This window comes from Sciurus carolinensis, chromosome 13 (genome assembly GCF_902686445.1).
Source record: "Sciurus carolinensis chromosome 13, mSciCar1.2, whole genome shotgun sequence".
Classification (NCBI taxonomy): domain Eukaryota; kingdom Metazoa; phylum Chordata; class Mammalia; order Rodentia; family Sciuridae; genus Sciurus; species Sciurus carolinensis.
In genome coordinates this window covers 9,016,321-9,035,483 of record NC_062225.1, presented here as the reverse complement: position 1 = coordinate 9,035,483, position 19,163 = coordinate 9,016,321, and the positions used below count along the sequence as shown (strand labels likewise).

The window sequence follows — 19,163 nt, the reverse complement described above, 5'->3', positions numbered from 1 at the left end:
GGGACTCTGACATTACGTCCAAAATGCTTCGCTTTGCAGAACGTTTTTATGACTCTCTCCCTCACTGTTCTCTACCCCCCTGAAATCTTCAAATGTAATTGTCTTTAAAAAGACATTTTCATCTGTGGGGTAAGTTTTCGCCTTTGAGTGACGAAAAGCTGTTTTTTTGTTGTTGTTGTTTTGTTTTTTTTTTTTTTTGCGGGTGCTGGGGATCGAACCCAGGGTCTTGTGTTTGTAAGGCAAGCGCTCTACCGACTGAGCTATCTCCCCAGCCCGAAAAGCTGTTTTGAAAATCTGTTCCGTCTGGACCGTGGCTACGGAAGGGTGACGTGAAACTTTTCTAGTCATTACATTTCTTTAAAAAAAAAAAAAAAGTTTTCTTTCAAACAAACACAGAATTAGCCAGACCCAGGCTACTGGGGCCCCATCTAGGGACTTGCTTTGTCAATTTCACAGGTAAACTGGGTCAACGTAGTGATGCCAAAGTGACCCGCTCCGATCTTTCCCTGCTGGAACTGCAGCCTTGGGGTCCCGGGAGAAGCAACCCTCGCGCTTGGGGATGCTTTCCCCTTATGTGTTCGCTTGCTGCACTTCCGATAGTCTCTGGACACTTCTAAGATTTGGGAGGTAGGAGTTGGAAGGGCAGAGCGGGGTCAGCACCTGGAGAACAAGGTGTGGACGATGTCCAGCCTTCCCTGAGCCCCTTGGGACACACCCAGGCTGAGGGGCAGTGAGGGGCTGGCTGTGAAGTCACAAAGCCCTGCGGTAAAGACCCCGAGGGTGGACGGGAATGGAAGAGCGATTCTCTAAGCACGAGCGTGAAATGTGGTGACCTGGACCGAGGAAAGCTAGTGCTGCTCTCCCCCTGCGCACCACGGCCACTGAGCCCACGCAGGCAGAGGAGGCGTGGCCAGCCCACGCTCCTTCATCTGTCCTTATACCCATACACGGTGTCCCTCTGCATCCAAGGGCACTGGTTGCAGGACCACCATGGTTACTGAAGTCCACAGGCGCTCTGGTGCCTTACACTAAGTGACGCACGCGCCCCGCGCCACCTTTTAAAGCACCCTGGATCACTGATCCTACCTAGCACCATGCAAATGCTGCGGGTGCCGTTGGTACACTGTCATGTTTAGGGAACGCTGAGAAGGAGAGAAAAAGCCTACATTTCAGTTCGGACGTAATTATTTTTGGAATAGTTTCCATCCGTGGTTGATTGAGTCTATGGACACAGAACCTGGGGGATAGGGAGATACACAGACCTTTAGCCTTTCTTTGTTTTTTTTTTTTTTCTCAAAAGCTTCTTTTCTAAACCAGCTTAAAACTGACTTATGGTCCTAACATTTCTGCAGTGGAGTGGTGGGGAGAAGACTTCTCTCCTCCACCCCTCAGAGTTGGGACCCCACCCAGGATGTCTCTGCCACAAGGGGTGTCTTGTCTTTCCTGGTGCCCTGGGCTGAGGGCTGCCTGCGGTCCCCAGGCTCCCGCGGGGGACCCTCTCCCGTGGTCAGCCTGACTGTTCTCTGAACACTGCCTCAGTTGCCAGCAGGGGTTTCTAGAACTTTAAAAATAAAGGGAGTATGTGTTTGAGTTATTTAGAGGCAACGTTTTAATTTTCTTCTCAAATCAGTGACGAGGGAAGGCGGGGGGATGGAGAGCGACGAGAGGAAAATATGTAAGTAGGTCAGTGAAGCAGGAACTTACTAAGTGATATCCTGGCAGCCTAAAGGGGTTCACGAGGCTTTCAAAGGGGCCCGAAGCAAACTCAGAGGTCTCAGTCCTGGGCCGTGTGAGCTCTGGGCATTGTCCTGTTCGCTGTGGGTGACGGCCAGGCTTGACCCTCAGATACAGGGAGTCCCAGGGGGCTGCTGATCTGCACCAGGCATCACGGACCCCAGGCGCCCTTCACAGGCACCGCAAGGACACAGCCCAGACCCACCGGCATGGTACCTGACCACCGAGTGCGTGCACACGATGAATTCGGGCTTGGAGTTCCACTGGTGGTACGTGATGTAGTAGTGGGTCTGCAGCCAGATCCACTGCTGACCTTTGGTCAGGAACCGGTAGCAACACGATTTCCCTTTGCCAAACTGCATCACTGGGGTAGAAAATGGATTCTGCATGTAACACACGTTAACGTGAAAGCAATCTTTCCCCCGAGAGTTACTATTAAAATCCACATTAGAAAAGACGATGGCCAGCATTGCTTATTTCCCCGGCTGCACTGTCTATTAAGTGACTATAATACTCTAATACTTTTATTCCCCCCGTGGTGCCGGGGAATCACACCTGGGCTTTGCACATGCTGGGTCAGCGTTCCACCACTGAGTCACACTTCCGTGAGACTCGCATGCATTCTTAAATAATAGAAGAACGATCCATGTACTTTCCCAAGTGCTCAAAAGCTTGAGAGAGATTTTCAAATAAGGGCAGATGTGGACAGATTGTTAAACTGGAAGTTTAATTAAAAGGAGGCCCTGGGTTTCCTGGGGCTCATCTTCCCGCTGCAGGCGGAGCTGGTTTTGGAGATGCAGGAGCCGAGCAGAGGAGGGAGCATTCAGACACTGGGAGCCCTGGACCCAAACTAGACCTGACAGCCAGCAACTGCTGACCACAACCTGTGGCTGCAGACAGCAGTTCAGACTCAGTCTGCACAGTTCTAGAATAAAGAGGGTCTGGAATGGACGTCTCCAGCCCGGGCCGTCTTCTGCAGCCATAGAGATGCCTGGAGCCCCCTATGGTTAGTTTGTAGGTGGTCCCTTTGAGGGTGTCCAAAACACAATGGATGCTGATAGTTTAATATTTGTGCACGGCAGAAGGTGGGACTGTGGATCAGAGGAAAAAGAAGAATTTAGGATTTATTGCCTGGAATTTAGCATCCCTTAATACAAACGGTTAAGAAAAACCTTACCTAGGAAGCTAAAGCTACAGAAGGAGTCACTGCCTTGGTGAATATATTATTAGAAGAAGAGAGAAGCCAGCAGAGAAGGGCATGGTCTCCACAGAGCAAACATCTCTTCCTCAGGCCAGGTAATACTTCCACTTGGCTTTTCTCTGTTAGAACAGCCAGAAGCTATCAGAAGTTTAAAGAAGCTCTGCTTCTCAAATTTGAATATGCACACAAATTATTTGGGACCTTGTAAAAGTGGTATTCTGACTCCTCAGGCCTGCTGGCAGGAGGTTGAGATGCTATAAGTCTAGCACACATTGCCCAGGTAGCTGGTCCTGGGACCACACTTTGAGGAGCATGAGGTTAGATAATAATTCCTCCTCCTCCTTCTTTTCTTCTCCTCTCCTTCTTCTCTTTTGTGGTACAGGAGGTTGAACCCAGGAATGCTCAGAGCTGCATCCCCAGCCCTTTTTATGTTTTTATTTTGAGATAGAGTCTTGCCAAGTTGCTGAGGCTGGCCCCAAACTCGTGATCCTCCTGCCTCAGCCTCCCAAGTTGCTGGGACTACAGGTGTGCACCACCGCACCTGGCTTGAATGTTTGATTCTTGATTCCTCTTTTGAAGTGAGAACTGATCAAGCTTGTGAGTCCAGCTCCCCCACATCAGGAGCCCTACCCTACACATGTGTGCCAGGGTATTCCACTCTTCCATGGCAGAGAGCCATCCCTGTGGGGTGCGCCCTCTGAGCCTCCAACACCCTGTGCACATCCCCTTCTATGCAACATCAACAATCTACAATGTCACCTGTTCCCGGCTTTCCCAGCCGACCTGGCCCTGCAGAAGATGCTGAAAATGTACATTAGCATCTCATAATGCAAACGGTTAAGAGAACTCTTACCTAGAAAACTCAAGTTACCCCAGGAGACACTGACGGTGTGATATCGGAAGAGGAGAGGTCAGCATGGCCTGGAGTTGGTGACCAACACCACTGACTGCTGACTAAAGAACATCTAGGTGAAGTCAGTAGTATGTCTTTGGAACTTATCACTAACTTAAAAATAAATCCTGGCATTGCCTTAATTGTACGATTGGGAGGAAAGGGTGTGCCTATCGGAATGCGGGAGTGCTGGGTATCGGGGCAAAGTCAATTCCAAGTTCAAACAGGACCTGGGGGTAAATGTAGGCAAGGACCTCCACCATGCCCCCGGATAACAAGAAGACTTCCGGAGGGACAGAGCCCTGCCGTCCGGTCCCCATGGAGCAAGCGCCAGGCTCTGGGGCTCAGGCCGGGCGAGGGCTACTCACAGTGTTGGTGGCACCTGGCCAGCAGCTCCAGGTCATCGATGTGGTAGTAGTCGTAGCCCGAGGTGCCCAGCACTTCAAATGGCAGGTATCCTATGATGGGAGGGGCTCTGCGGGAGGACAGAGGGACGTCCCCATCAGAGGAAACCCACAGGACGCCACGCTGGCCGTGCCCCGCAAAGCCAGCCATTCAACACGCAGGGGACAGTTTGCACGTTTGTAGCCGCACGAGGTCTCCTTTCTCAAGAAGCAGGGGGAGAAAACAGCATTGCGCTGGTCAGCACCAGAGAGCCGGTGTTTTGCCAAGTTACTGTGGCAGTCAGACACTCCATTTCCTTGGCATCCTCTGGCCCAAATAATTATCAAATTTACTTGCTATTGAATAATTAAAAACAGCTGTAGATTGGGGTGGCTCCGTGGCAGAATGAACAATGAAAGGGCGGGGGAGGGAGATTTCTAGTTCTTAAACCGTGAATAATGTTACAAAGGAAAGAAAAAAATTGGACCAAAGGATCAAAGGGGTGTCGGAAGTGAAGGGAGGGGAGGGCTCTCTTCACCATCTGCTTCTGCCTTTCTGGAAACTGGAAGGGGACCATCCCAAAGATGCCCCAGGGCTGAGGCATCAACCTCTGCATGATGGGGAAAGCCCGCCCCCTGCGCTGGGAACAACGTTTCCTGTAGCCACCGAGCCTTCCTGCCACCCAGCAGGCTGGACTTTCCCCTCCCAAGGAGAACCTGGCTCAGGCGAACAACACTTGAAAAGGACCCAATCCAAATATGTTTCTCTCTTCACAAACCTGTGATCCAGAAATAAAAATTTCCATTCCAAGCTATGCCTTGAAGTGAATTCCTCTAAAGGTTCATCGACTATGCACATTTCCTGTGTTGGAAGGGAAAAAAAAGAAAGAAAAGAAAAGAATGTTGCTTGGGGTGCCAGATGCTCACCCTAGGTTTGCTCTGAAGAAGTGCATGATGGGTAGCAGAAGTTAAGATCCTTGCAAGCCAGCCTCCAAGTCGGGTTGGACTGAAACTCGTCATCTGTAGCTAATTTCAGTATTAGCTGGTACTAAATTTATTTCACAAGCTGGGGAAAAACACCTAGGAGCCAAAATGTCACACCGCTCCCTCCCCATTATCTGGAAGTGTGGTAAACATGTGGAAATGGCTTTGCATCTGAATTTGAATGACTAATTTAGCTCAATATCCCTTCCAGAGAGTGCTAGCGATTGTCAAGGAGAGAACAGAGGAAAACCTTCAACTTTGGGACTCTCAGTTCACTCCCATGTCTGCCCAGAGCGCTGTTCCTGCTGACCAGGAAGGTGGGGAGATGGACGGAGCCGTCACTCAGCAGCTTTGTGGGCTGACTGGCACGTAATGCTGCCTTCAAACAAAATGCCTGGCAGGAAACGAGGGTCTGGGACGGGGCTAGGGTGGCAGGCCGGAGGCTAGGCATTCCAAATTTGTCGATGTTTCGGATGGGCTCTCTCCCACAAAGACAGTGACTGAGATACACCCAGAGGCGGCCCAGTGGAACCGGCTCCACACAATGACCCCTCTGCTGGGGACTTGCCTTTAAGAACTGCGGTGTGGCCAGGCGGACGGTGGCGATGAAGCAGACCTCCTTCCCCAGTGATACGCGGCAGGGTCTGGAGAGTGCGTTGTCAAAGCCATTACAGGAGGGGCTAGGCACTGTGGGGACGAGTGGGGACACACAGTTAGCCCTGTCTGGTGACAGCCATCAAGTCCCACCTGATACTAGAGCTCCTTCTGGGCTGTGTGCATGTGGGGTCCTGCAGTTCATCCATACAAACCCCGGATGAGGTAGGCACCCCAGTTACCCCCACTGCACAGATGAGGGTACGGGGCGCCTGCTCAAAGCCAAGTAGCCTGCTGGAGGCAGCTGGGAGTGAGGCCCGGCTGGTAGCCACTGCCTCCCCGTCTCCCTGCACTTTTTGGGCTGGGAAGACCTTTGGCGGCACAAGGGGCAGTCTCACGCTGCATCTGAGGTCTGAGTGCCCTCTCCGGCTGCTGCTGGAAGGGTGGGCTAGGAGTCAGGCCACGTTCCGGATACTGACAGTCCCAGGGAGGTTAGTGGGTCTGAGAGGCACTCACACCCCTTCCCCGTCCTGGCACGGGCCATTCAAGAGCTTCTGCCCTCAAACTCACCCTTGGGAACATGGACTGATGCAGGGAGTGGGGTCGAGCCATAGAGGTGACCTCAGGATTTAGGGCACTATAATTTGAACCTAAAATGTCCCTCAAAGGACCGTGTGTTAAAGGCCGGGCACTATTGGGAGGGGCTGGAGCCTTTAAGAGGTGGCAGGTCTTCTGGTCACTGGGCTCGTGCCTTTGAGGGGAATTGTGGAACTCTGGTCTCTTTTGCTCTTCCTTTTGCTTCCAGCTATGAGCTCAGCAACTTTGCTCCACCACATCTCCTCTGCCACGATGAGTTGCTACACTATAGGCCTGAAAGTCATAGGGCCAAGGGACATCTAACTGAAACCTTTGAAACTGTTAGCCAAAATAAACCTTTTATCTTTTTAAATTGATATTTTCAGGTATTTTGTTATAGTAATGGAAACCTGGCTAACACATAGAGTCATCCCACTAGTACACAGACAGTGCCCATGACAAACTTGCTAGTTCGGCAGCATTGCACAGCAACAAAATCTATTCCCATGTGTCTTGTGATTTATTCTCACAAGTCTGGAAAAGAGTTACTGCCCTCATTTTAGAAATAGGGAAACCAAGGCCCAGAAAGGATGTATTAATTAATGAAGGTCACTTTCACAGTGGAAAGAATGAAGCAGGTATACCACCCCTATCTCCAAACATTAGGTCTGGGGTCTCCTAGGAAAGAGAGGGGATGTTTCTAGGTTCATGTCCACCATAGTTCTGGGACCAGGTGCCCAGGGCACCCTGGGAGACACCACCTTGTGTCAGAAGAGTCTTCCCTGGGAGGCTCCATACCCACTTTCAGAGTGTCTGTGGAGAACTGATGGACCTGGGGGTCAGAAAGATTCTTCTGTCTTTAGGTGGACTTTGCTAGTTGGGGAAAAAGATCTTTGTCAAATGTGGGAAAAGCCAACTTAGCACACATGGAATTCTCAAATTCACTGAACACCTGGCTCCCCTAGCGATTTGGCATGGCTGCCTGGGCACCTCCCAGACCAGCTAATTCAGAAACTCTGGGGTGAAGCCCAGGAATGGACATTTTCTAAAGCTCCCCAAGTTTGTGCAACCAGGACTGAGGATCCCTAGAGCAGAGGCGCTGCACTATCTTCTCTTTTTAAAATGTAATTGGATAGAGTGAGCCCTCCATAGCCGAGGGTTCCAAATCTGCCGATTCAAACATCTGTGGATGAAAAATGTTTGAAAAACAGAATTGCGTGTGTCTTGCTGATGTATAGACTCCCTTCTTATCATTTCCTAAACAATACCTCACAACCAATATTCATGCAGCATTTACATTGTGTTAGGCATAAGTAATAAAGAGGTGACTTGAAGCATAAGGAAAATATGTATAAGGTGATACCTGCAAATACCAGGTCATTTTCTATAAGGCCCTTGGTCATCCTTGGATTTCGTATCTTTGGGGAGGTCTTGGAATCAATCCCCCATGGATTCTGAGGGACGACTATATAACCTGTACATTCTAACCTTGAAGATTTAGATATCATTATGCTTTTCAATGTAGCTAAGAACATACAGAGTACCAGAAAAGAATGCATTATAAAATGAAATCTATAAGATCTTCTTTGAAATTCAGCTTTCCAATCAATTTTTCTATTTTTATGTATTTATAGGTCTCAAAATGATTCTCTCATGTGGTCTTCTTGCCACTAACATGAATAAGGTCATTTTACCAAACATATTTTCTGAATTCATTCACATCATGAATGAGCCCCCTTGCAGTCTCCAAACCTGAATATAAAGTGGGAAAAATAAAAAATAGTAATCTCTAGTGAGTTTACAGCTGTCACTCGTTGGCTGAGGTGATTGCAGATTCATTTGTAGGGCGAGCCAAGAAATTTATCAAGGGGAATGAGAACAATTCCACATCAAGGCGGGTTCGCAGATGTGAACATCTGTGTAATGAAAAAAAGACATCTAAACATTTCCCAGATGTGAAGCACTCTGCTTGAATCTAAGAGACATCACCCAGCCAGATAATGACCTCATAAAATTCTCCTGACTTTTTCAGATGATCAAGACCTTCCAAGCTAACTTCCGAGGACTTCCCAGGAATTTAAGAGGACGCCTCCTTAGTGTATCGCTCCATGATGCATCTTGCTTGACTGATGGTTGGTCTATTAAATTCAAGTGCTCTGTCAGTATGGGTTTTCCTTCTGATTTACTTTGAAGAGGAAGGGGGCAGGGACAGAAAAAGATCTTGAAATGGGAACACCTGCCCAAGACTTGCTGCATCCTCTTCCTGTGCAGACTCAGACCAGGACCATTAGGTAGACATTGTGCAGAACTTACGGTTGGTCTGGCTGCCTCTCGTGTGGTTTATCTATTCTTTCATAACTTCAAAGGCTTTAAAGATAAAAATACACTCCTAAAAGGGAAGTTTTGTTATTGCTTGTGGCCTGCACTTGATCATCTAGATATTTTACAGATGGGCTCAGAACTGAACAAATTTATTTTTTCCCAAACAAGTTTTTTTTTTTTCCCAACCCGAATCATAAATGTCTCAGGACTTGATCCAGAATGATAGTAAATCAAGGACGAATGTTCTAATAGAGGCCAAGGGAAAAACCTTGGGGAAAACCAAGGGGAGGAGGCTACTCTAAACGCTTCACCAGTTGAGTTTAAAATGACTTTTTACTCTCAGCATGAGCCCCCTTGCAGATTCCAGAGTCAGCAGAAGAGCCAACAGCTCCCAGGGACTTCCCAGTCATATTTAGCACTTAGAATAACTCTCTGGCACTTTCTATCCCATGGTAGTTTAAAGCCATTAATTAAGAATTCAATTAGTTGTTCAATTTAAGTAATAGAAAAACCAGATCTAATTACCACTGGCTTCCCTAGCCTCTCAGAAGGATTAGCCACTAAATGGAGGTGCAGCCCTGTTTTCTCCCATCTCTGACCACTCGTGATAGAAAAGTGATTCTTTCTTGCTATTTTCTTCCCCCTAGAGTCACCTTAGTCAAAGTTGATCTTACTTTTGCCAAAAGCTAAATAGATAGCTCCCCCCGTGGTTGGAACTGGTCTTGCTCTCGTCTCCAGTCTGAGCAGATGTCCTGCCTAGAGCAGGTGCTTAAGAGGCCTTTCCATCCCACCTCCACGCCAGGGCTTCAGGCTCAGTGGAGGGAGAAACCTTCGGACCCTTGCCAGTAACTAGTGCAGACCTTGGGATCCACAAGATGTCTCCTCCGCAGCTGAGGGTCTGCTGGGCCGGGCGCACTCTGCTGCTGCGGGGTGCCCGCAGAGCATGGCACTCAGGTGAGCTCGCTGCCCTCCTGAGGCACAAACTCTGGTCAGGAGGCCTGGACGAGACAGCCGCTGGGAATCACACACAGCACTTCCACCCCATTGGTAAGTGACTTCCTGCTGGCGAGGACCCCGACATGCTGATTTTGGATCTTCATATTAACATGATCCACAGATGAGTCAGTCCGGAACCATTCACGACAGTCTCCAATTTCAGACACCTGGGAAGAGTTTTGCCCTGGGCTGATGTCCTTGAGACTCCAAAAATAAGAGTCCCAAGGTTCTCTGGAGACTCAGAGTGATTCACGTCTGTTTCATCTGGAGGCACCCGAGGTGGGCTTCCAGGTCTGTCCCATGACAAAGGTGAGCTCCCAAGTTTGTCACGATGCCTCAGGGGCAGGGAGACCGTAGGGGTCGAGATAACTTCTTTTCAAAAGAGTTTAGGAAAGAGGGAGGAAGAAGCAGAGATGGGGAGAGCGAACGTTAGTTAAGGAATAGAAAGAAATGGACAAAGACGTTGCCCCGGCTCACCACGCCATGGCGTCGGGCCTCAGAACAGTCTGGTGTTCGGAGAGGCCTGTTTATAATAGAGCAGTTGCGATGGCGAGAGTTCACAGGGGAAGTGACAGGAAGCTTTCTCAGCACTTCTTGGAACAAATAAAAACAAAGCTGATGGGCACCGGGAAGACCTGCTTTGCTCAAGGAAGAAAGCAGTTCCTAAACCCCAAACGGCTCAGCACCTTTGGCCATTGTTTGGGACTTCTGGAAGGAAAATCGTTTTCTGCGTATTCATGAGAAATGGTCTCCCACGAATGAAGTGCCGATTTCAGACTCTTCGTTTTCCTCTCCAGTGTGTTTTGCTCAAGGTCCTCTGAAGAGCCAGGGCCAGGGTTCTCGGGAGGGCAGGCGGGGCGCCCGGCCCATGTCGTGCCTGGCCTTCCCTGCCCGGCAAGGCCCGGCTCTACTTTCCCTCGGCCAGTTCTGCTGAGCAGAGGGAGGGAGGTGGGAGAAGGTGCGCCCCGCACCAGGAAGCTGGCTGGGGTTTCCAGTTCTCTGGGGTAAAGACAAATTAAAGGGAGACTCTCTGTCTCACTTAAATGACTCCTCTTTTTCCTGGTGTCCATGAACCAAACGGAGTATTTTAGGGGCCAGAAGTGTGGAATGGCGTTTCTAAGATCCCCAGCAGATGGTTGGTGTGGACAGGGCCAAACTATTCGCATGTCCAGGAAAGCGAGCTTCCTACAGACCCTCGTTCCTGTCTTCCAGGTGGGTAGCCTGTGTGCGTCCTTGTCACGGTGATGAGATGGCTGGTGCCAGCGTTCCTCTCCTCGCAGACTAAGGCGAGCAGACAGATGTGGCTGATAAACCTACACCCATCCTCTGGCTCCATGTGAATATGGACCTTAAATGTCCGTGCAGGACAAGGCTCTCGGGTAACAATTTGTCCTTTGTCAGGATCTAATCTCCTCTGCAGTCCAATGGGCAGAAATGACAGATGCTGCTTTGCTGGGTGGAGGGGACACAGGTACCTGTGATGGGCAGACCTGACACTCCATCTGACCCTGAAGCCAGCCAAGCTCATGCCCAAGCTCATGGTTCCCAGGGAGATCTGGCCTGCGTGCCCCTTGATCCCTTAACTGAACATCTCAGTTAATTCAGTTCAAGGGAAAAAACGAAACACAAAAACAACCATCTCAAAGCCAAAAAATAAGGCAACCGACAGAAACTTTCAGAAGCTGAAAAGCCTCCGCTTGGGCCAGTCTTTCCAATCGGGTGGTGTGGCGAGAGGCGAGTGGGTGAAATGAGGGCAGGGAAACTTTTATCCTCTGGTGTGTGGTTTCTGGAAAGCCCGGGTGGAATGTTTGCTGAGGGTGACCTATTTGGAACCACACCAGCGACTTTTGAAACACTGCGTTCTGGATTTCAGTCAGACGCACATTTAAATCCAAGTCCGGGAGGAGCAAGGGTGCGGACGAAGGACTGTCATCTCTCAGGAGCTGGAAGCTGCTTCCCAGGACCCTCCACGCGAAGGCTGTTCACTCGCCTGTGGAAATCACCCGGGGTTCTCTCATTCAGAGCCACAGGGCAGGGAGGCGGCGTGCGGAGTGAGGGCCTGAGGAAGGCCAGCGGCTCCATGTTTCATCGGGGACGTAAAAGAGAAGGTAGTGCACGTGTCCAAGGGCACTTCCCTCTCTCTCTCCAAAAAAAAAAAAAAAACCTGTTACAGGACAAACACAATCCAAATAAAGGCTTTTTGCTTCAGTGGTGTTCTGGAAACAGAAGACAAGGCTGCTGAACCAGAGGCCCACCCCCTCGGCCACCATGGCCGGGCCCAGTGTCAGCCTTTGGCCAGGAGAAGGTGGCACACGGGCTCAGCTATCCCACCCAGACTTTACTTTCCAGCTTTCCCCAGCGTTTCCTCAGGTGAACGCTTCTGAGAAAGATGACTGCCTTTCCCATTTCCTGGGGTGCGTTTCTTCACACTTACTAGCAATCTAGATGACGGAAGTGAGGGTCTGCCCTCCCTCACCTCCCACTCCACTGGGGGCAGCGACAGTCCTGAGCAGTGACCGCCATGTGCAAATAATGAAGCAGGGGAAAGTTCCATTTTGCTCTAGCGTCTGGGCCACCATTTCTGCGCCAAAGGCAGCTAGGAGCTGGGGCAGGGCAGGGGGAATAGCCCCCGCCCCGTGAATCTGGAAACTTCCACCTGGAGAGTGTAATCTCATTAGCAAGGGCAAAGGTGCTTCTGTCCCTCCCTTCCCCCTAAACTCCCACCAAGAGCTCATTCACACTGGGTCCCAAGCCCAGCAGCCTGCAGGAGCCTGGGGCCGCTGAGAGAGCCAGCAAAGGGGTCACCAAAGCCTCACCCTTCTTCTTCCCTGCTCTGGGACCTGCACATTTCTTTATTCTTTATTTGTATTTTAAATGAACATGTAAGGATTGTACATATTAATGAGAAACTAAGTAATGTTTCCATCCACATATAAGTAATGTTTCCATCCACGTATGGGATGCACAGTGCTCAAGCCAAGGGACATCTCTCTGTATCTGTAGTATCATTTCCTAGAGGGAGAACCTCCTCCATCCCCTCTTCTTGTTTTGAAACAGAGGGTCACCCTCGTCCGCAGCAGCAACGTTGCCACAGCTGATCTCTCCTGCCTGTAACCAGCATTACACATTCCACTTGGGGCCCTGTGCCTGAGGGGCCGGAGCCCCACGTTTACATCTGGAGACTCTTGTTGTCTCCATAAAGCTCCTCTTAACTCTCGTTTGTACCACAGGCTCCAGACAGAAACTGCACTCTTGGTTTTGAATTTTCTACTTTCAATGCTGTCCCTGCCACAGCAGTAACAGTTAAAAAAAAAAAGTCACACATCATTTCTACACGTTCTTCCAAGCAAACAAACACTCTCTCAACCTGAAGTGAAAATAAAGACTTGCTAGTTTAAAAAAAGCCCAGGTATTCAGAATGAAGCCTGCCTGTTCCTTGAAATCCTCTAAGAGGTGACAAATGACAGGATGCTTCAAATGATAGCTGGCAGTGTCTTAATGAGAGGTGTGGAAATGTAAACTCATGAAGGACACAACTGTTCCTCACCAGCCAATCACAGGTTGGTTCTTATTTAAGTGCGTACACCGTTGTCATGGGGACACGCAGGAACAGCATCCCATAATTTCCAGGTTCAGTACTCTGAGAGCCGTGGTGTCTTTCCCCCTCTGTGCACCTGGTTGCTTAGGATATGCTGCTATTCTGGCTAAAGCATAGGGAGTGTTTTGAAAACAAAATTATGGTAAAATGCACAGGGTATACAATTTTTTTTTTTTTTTTTTTGGTGCTGAGGACTAAACCCAGGCCCTCATTCATGGTACGTCTGTACTCCTGGCCACCATCCTGTTTTAAGTGTACACTGATGACTGGTGTATTTCTCTTAACATAAGGTCTTCATGGTTAATTCACATTGTGTCATGAGTCAGAATGCCCTTCCTTTTTAAGGTTGAATAATATTCCATTATAAGGATATACCACAGTTTCTTTACCCATCACCCACTGATGGACACTGAGTTACTTCTATCTTCTGGCTATTGCAAATAAACATATATGAACATAGGTGCACAAATATCTCTTCAAGTCCCTGCTGTCACTTTGGGGTGTATACCCAGATATGGAATTGCTGGGTCCTATGATCATTCTATGTTTAATGTTATAGTTAATGTTTCTATGTTTAATGTTTTGAGGAACCAGCATGCACATTTTAAGTAAATTCCAAACCACCACAACATTAACTCAACAATCAAGTTGTCTGAAAGAAGTGCCATTGAAATCTCTAGTGACTGCCATTTGGTGTCACCCTAGTCCAAGACCACGAATCTTTGAACCCGAATCTCCAGTCCTTTCCAACCACACATTCCTGGGTCTCAGATCTGCTGAACTAGACTCTTTAGGGTCATGTCTGAGAATCTGCATTTTAACAAGTTACTTTACCAAAGAACCACGGCACTGGTTGGGTGAGTGTTGAGTTTCCTCATGGTGCCTCACAAGCTGGGTTCTTTAATTGGGCAACTCAAAAAACGACCCAGCAAGAGACCATTTACTTCTTGTATGGTCTTTAAAACATTCATCGCAGGAAGTTTGGGCAGAGCTTGCAGATGAATGGGATTAGGCACGGTCAGGCCTTGGCTTTGCTCGTGTTGGGGGTCCCTTTGGGAAGCAGACTCCACTGTCACATCCAACAGCTTGAGTCCCTCAAGCCCTGGATAGGACAAGCCCAGAAGGTCCTCTACGTCAGCCAGGGAGTCCACCGTCCAGGCAAAACCCTGGATGCTGCGCCTGAAAATCCCTCCAGCAGGATCACAGTATTCAGCATCTAATTGAAGACTTTTTAAAAACGTATATATTTATGCAAATAATATGCAACAAAGGATCATTTGAGGTTGAAGGAAAAAATCCTGGTTAGCCTCAGCATTAGGACTCAGTGCCATCTCTCTGGTGGCTCTAATGGGACGGGGGACTAATTTGGCCGGAGTAGCAGACCTCCGTGGGTCCAAAGTTAGACAACAGAACTAAACCAGCAAGAGTCGGCCCTGTCCCCATGGCCTGGGTCTCCCCACGCCCTCCCAATCTGCTCTGCAGTTCATCCTCTGCCTTTGCTTTCCTTTGGTATTTTTTCCTTCGGCACTTCTCTCTCTCCCTCCTTCCCTGTCAACAGCTTCTCCCCTTTTCCCGTCTCTGCTGTTCAATGCAGTCAGCCCTCCCAGAGTTACTTGTTTTGGGTTGAGTTTCGAGGCGTGCGGCCAATAAAATACAGGCCTTTCTATGATTGGCCCATAATGAGACTCGGTTGCTGGATTTATGACAGCAGGCCGGTCTTCCCATTTTGCCTGGGTCAAAAGTAAAAACGAGCATTCAGTCTAGTTTGGGGTTCCCATCTCTGTAGCCAGAGTTGGGACAATTAGTTATCTGAGAAATTTCGGAAAATATGATCTCAGGGATGGCTTCTCCTGCTTGATTGTTTACCCAGTGTAGACTGCTGGTTCATGGTAAAATAGCCTCTTTACTGTGCATTTGGGCCACAGTGAGCACAAGACCCACGAACCAGACCTTTTAAAGCATGCTCACAGCAGGACTGTAAAGGGGAGACGGAAATGCAGAAAGCAAGGTCACTAATCTCCTTGTCACAATGAAGTCCTGTCCCATGAATTCTGCAGGCGGCGCCTGTTCTTTATTAACCGTTAAGTTGTTTCTCTGCAGAGTTATTTCATCAGCTTGCAAATAAATAAACGAATTGCATGCAATTTAGGGGGCCATTGTGCGCGGGCACAAGCAGGTGTGGGAATATGTTCTGGAACGGGAGAGAGCCCTGATGAGCACAGAAAATGCATCTTGGGAACAGAAAAATCGAAATGCAAATTCGAAAAGCACACATTTTTCCTCTTCCTCCCCCAGCGATTCTTAGGCGCTCATGAGCACGTTTGCATGATAAAAGACACTGTGGGCAATTATGGGACAATTAAAGCTTACCATTGTTGTAAGATCGAAAATTTCCTACAAATTTTATGTATTCATAAGTTGGAAATTCCTTTGGGTTCAAGCTGCCTCTGAGAAGGTGGCAGTAAAACTCTAAATCGTTGTCAGCTGGGCCGTTAAGGGAAGAAAAGAGAAAGGAAGATGCACATTACACAGATTCTAGACTAAACAAGTCGGGCTTGTGAATGCTCATGGGATTTCACCACCCGTGGCCAGCATACTTCTGTCCTTACGACTAACTCTCCAACGTGGCTTCTGACCTTTGCAGCACGGGGTTTTCTTACCATGACTGGGGGTGTTCTGCACTCTCTCTACGTGGACCCAATTAGTCTTAATTTGCTTGCACACGTCTGGGGTCCTTGCGTCGGCATTGATTAGTTCCGGTTGTTTTCCTACGGTATATTAAAATCAAGCTGCTCATAGAGAGCTGCTCTCTTTAATTTAATCTTTTTGCTTTGCTTTGAAGTCAAATCAGATGTATGACAGGACAAATTATTCATGGAAAATGGACTGGGGCTGGAACAGACGCAAGCATCTCCGCTACTGCGTGCGTTTTATATGCTTCATTAAGTGACGTGAGGTTCACGGGCACTGAGGCCAGGCTTCTACCCACGCTGCCAAATATTTGGGTAAAAACTTAAAAATTCCATCAAAATGCAAATGTATAAATAACCAGACGACAGCCTCAGGAAGGCAGACTTTCAGTTTTTGACCTAACTCGTCAAATACCAGTTGGTTATTTGGTATTACACGAATTTAGCATTCTCGTGTTCCCCTAAATAAGCAGATTATTCACAGATTTTTGCACTGTTTATTACTAAAAGACTCAAAAAAAATCTCTTGTCATACATGCAAAACAAGTTGTTATTCTTAAGGTCTGTGCTTTCAAATTTTCCACATAAAAGCTAAATGTCTTGCAAATTTCCAACTCCGGTTTTAACTATAAACTTAAAATATACCTCAAAGGATCTGGGAAATGTTCTGAGTCACGAGGAAAATTATTCTTAAAATTAGCCCTCCCTTCTTAATTCATTCTAACCTCCTTTCCAAAGTAAAATTGTTATCTTCAGATCTGGTAAAACCACTTACATTTAAACTTACATTTAAAACTTACATTTTAGGAATTCTGGGGAGGGGGATTCCGTCACAAGCATATGGGAGGAAAGCATTTTATAAACTTCGGAATGTTCTTGTTCTGGAAGGAAATTTAACAAATTCTGATCCATGACATCCGACTGCAAAAGAAAATAAAGAACAGAGGTGCACACTCCAGGGAAGTGAACAACAAAAGTGAGAGCAAAATCTGCTTGACCACTCAGGATCAGATTCTCCAAGGGAAAGTTCAAGGTCTGATGGACTTTTTTTTTGTACTGGGGATTGAACCCAGGGGGGCAGGGGCACTTAACCCCTGAGCCACATCCCCAGTACTTTTTATTTTTTATTTTGAGACAGGATCTCACTAAGTTGCTTAGGGCCTCACTAAATTGCTGAGGCTGGCCTCAAACTTGTGATCCTCCTGCCTCAGCCTCCTGGGCCACTGGGATTAGAGGCATGTGCCATAGTACCCTGCCCAAGATCCGATTTTCTGTGAAGACTCCCCATTGACCATGCTGTAATCCTGAATTGTGACTGAAAAGGTTTTACAGGGTCTGGGGGAACAGCACAGTGCTGGGGCACTTGCCTAGCCATGGACAGGGCCCTGGGTTTGAGGCACAGTACCATAAATTTGTTTTGAAAACTTAAAAAATAAAAATGAAAACAATTAAAGAATCACAGTTGTCCCTTGGTACCCTCAGAGGATTGTTTCCAGGATTCCCTATGGCTCCCCAAATCCACAGAGGGTCAAGTCCCTTCTATAAGATGTTCTAGTATTCACGTAGAATGCACATTCTCCTCTAGATCATCTCTAGGTGATTTCTAATTCCTCATGCCAAGTAAATGCTCTGTGAATAGTTGCCACACTGTATTGCTTAGGGAATAATGATAAGAAAAAGGCCCATGTTCATTGCAGACACAATTTTCTTTCCAAACATTTTCGATGGTCGCTGGCTGACTCGGTGGGTGCAGGACCCATGGATATGGAGGGTCCCTGTGCTTGCTCAGACGCGTGGGCGCTGTTGTGTACAGGCTGAGGACAGAGTCGTGCAGATGACAGAGTCCTCCTCAGGCCTGAGGCGCCCCATTTGCTGAGAGTCCCGCGTCCCGGCTGGGGTACTGCGGCAATGCGGAGCCCCGGGAGAGCCCACCACTCATTCACATGACCCCGAAGAGTACGTGGGTTCCTTTCTTGATCTTTTGGCCAGTAAAAGGCAGTCTGTTTATTTCTTAAAGGTCTGTGATTGAAGGAGCCTCACTTTTCCCCCCCGAGTGCCTAGATACTGGGTTACCACCTAGATATAAGACAGAGTCCAGACACAGGCCTGTCCAATAAAGCCATCTGTGCCAGTGAGGTGGTCTATAACCTGCACTGCCCCTCACAGGGCCTGCTGGTCCCTGTCTTGGGGCACCTGGAAGGTGGCTAGTCCAACTAAAGAACCAAAATTTCAATTTTATTTAATCGTAATTGAAAACTCATTAGCCACATGAAGCTGGTGCCTAGCATACTGGAGGCAGGGGCTCAAAGTGGGTTGAGGAGATGCTAGGCATATCTTCCTGTCTTCCTCAGTTTCCCTCAATAAACTTATCCATTTCCATGGCATCAAACATCTGTATATACATTCTTAAACTTAAATATCCAGCCAACCCACTTCCTTTTTAAAATATACATATATTCTTTTTTTTAAAAAATTTATTTACTGGTTCGTTTTAGTGATACATGACTGTAGAATCCATTTTGATGTAAATATAGAAGCAGGGGATATATCTTATTCTAGTTAGGACCCCATTCGTGTGGATGTAGAGGATGATGAGATTCACTGTAGTGTACTCATATGTGTACACGGGAAAATTACGTCAGATTCATTCCACTCTCTTTCTTTGTCCTATCCCCACCCCTCCCTCCGTTCCCCATTGTCTAATCCACTGAACTTCTAATCTCCTTGCCCTCATCGCTGTGGGTTATCTTCTACATATCAGAGAAAGCACTCAACCTTTGGCTTTTGGGGTCTGGCTTATTTCACTTAACCCGATAGTCTCCAGATCATCCATTTGCTGGAAAATGTCAGAAAGTCATTCTTCTTTATGGCTGAGCAATACTCCACATGTACATATACCACCTTTTCTTTATCCAACTGCTGAAGGGCACTGGAATCGGCCAACTCACTTTCAGATGCCCAAGTTCAGCTTCCAACTGCCACTCAGATGCCACAGATGAACAGTAGCTCCAGAGTCACGCTCTGTCCTGCCCATGCCCCTCCGAGCCCTAGGCCCTCGCTTCTGTAAGTGGCGTTGCTTATCAGCACACACTGGCCTGCCTGTGTGGTTAGGTTGCAGACAGACCTGAGGAATTCAAGAAAACGCTCCCTCCGGAACCCCTCGATCCCCAGCTCTGCTGCGCGGGCCTCGAGG

The 19,163-nt window shown here is 48.1% G+C and overlaps 1 protein-coding gene across 8 annotated transcripts in view; it reads right to left on the bottom strand.

Annotated features, from left to right (window-relative positions):
* The window catches only part of Npas2 (neuronal PAS domain protein 2), a 155,720-nt gene that overhangs the window by 25,194 nt on the left and 111,363 nt on the right, over window positions 1-19,163 (bottom strand). For all 8 annotated transcript variants that reach the window (XM_047522823.1, XM_047522826.1, XM_047522824.1 and 5 more), the window contains 6 exons: window positions 16,771-16,891; window positions 15,651-15,764; window positions 5,763-5,881; window positions 4,990-5,072; window positions 4,196-4,302; window positions 1,951-2,098 (listed from right to left, as the gene is read on the bottom strand). In XM_047522823.1, the coding sequence (XP_047378779.1) occupies window positions 1,951-2,098; window positions 4,196-4,302; window positions 4,990-5,072; window positions 5,763-5,881; window positions 15,651-15,764; window positions 16,771-16,891 (692 nt within the window). The remainder of the gene's footprint in view (window positions 1-1,950; window positions 2,099-4,195; window positions 4,303-4,989; window positions 5,073-5,762; window positions 5,882-15,650; window positions 15,765-16,770; window positions 16,892-19,163) is intronic.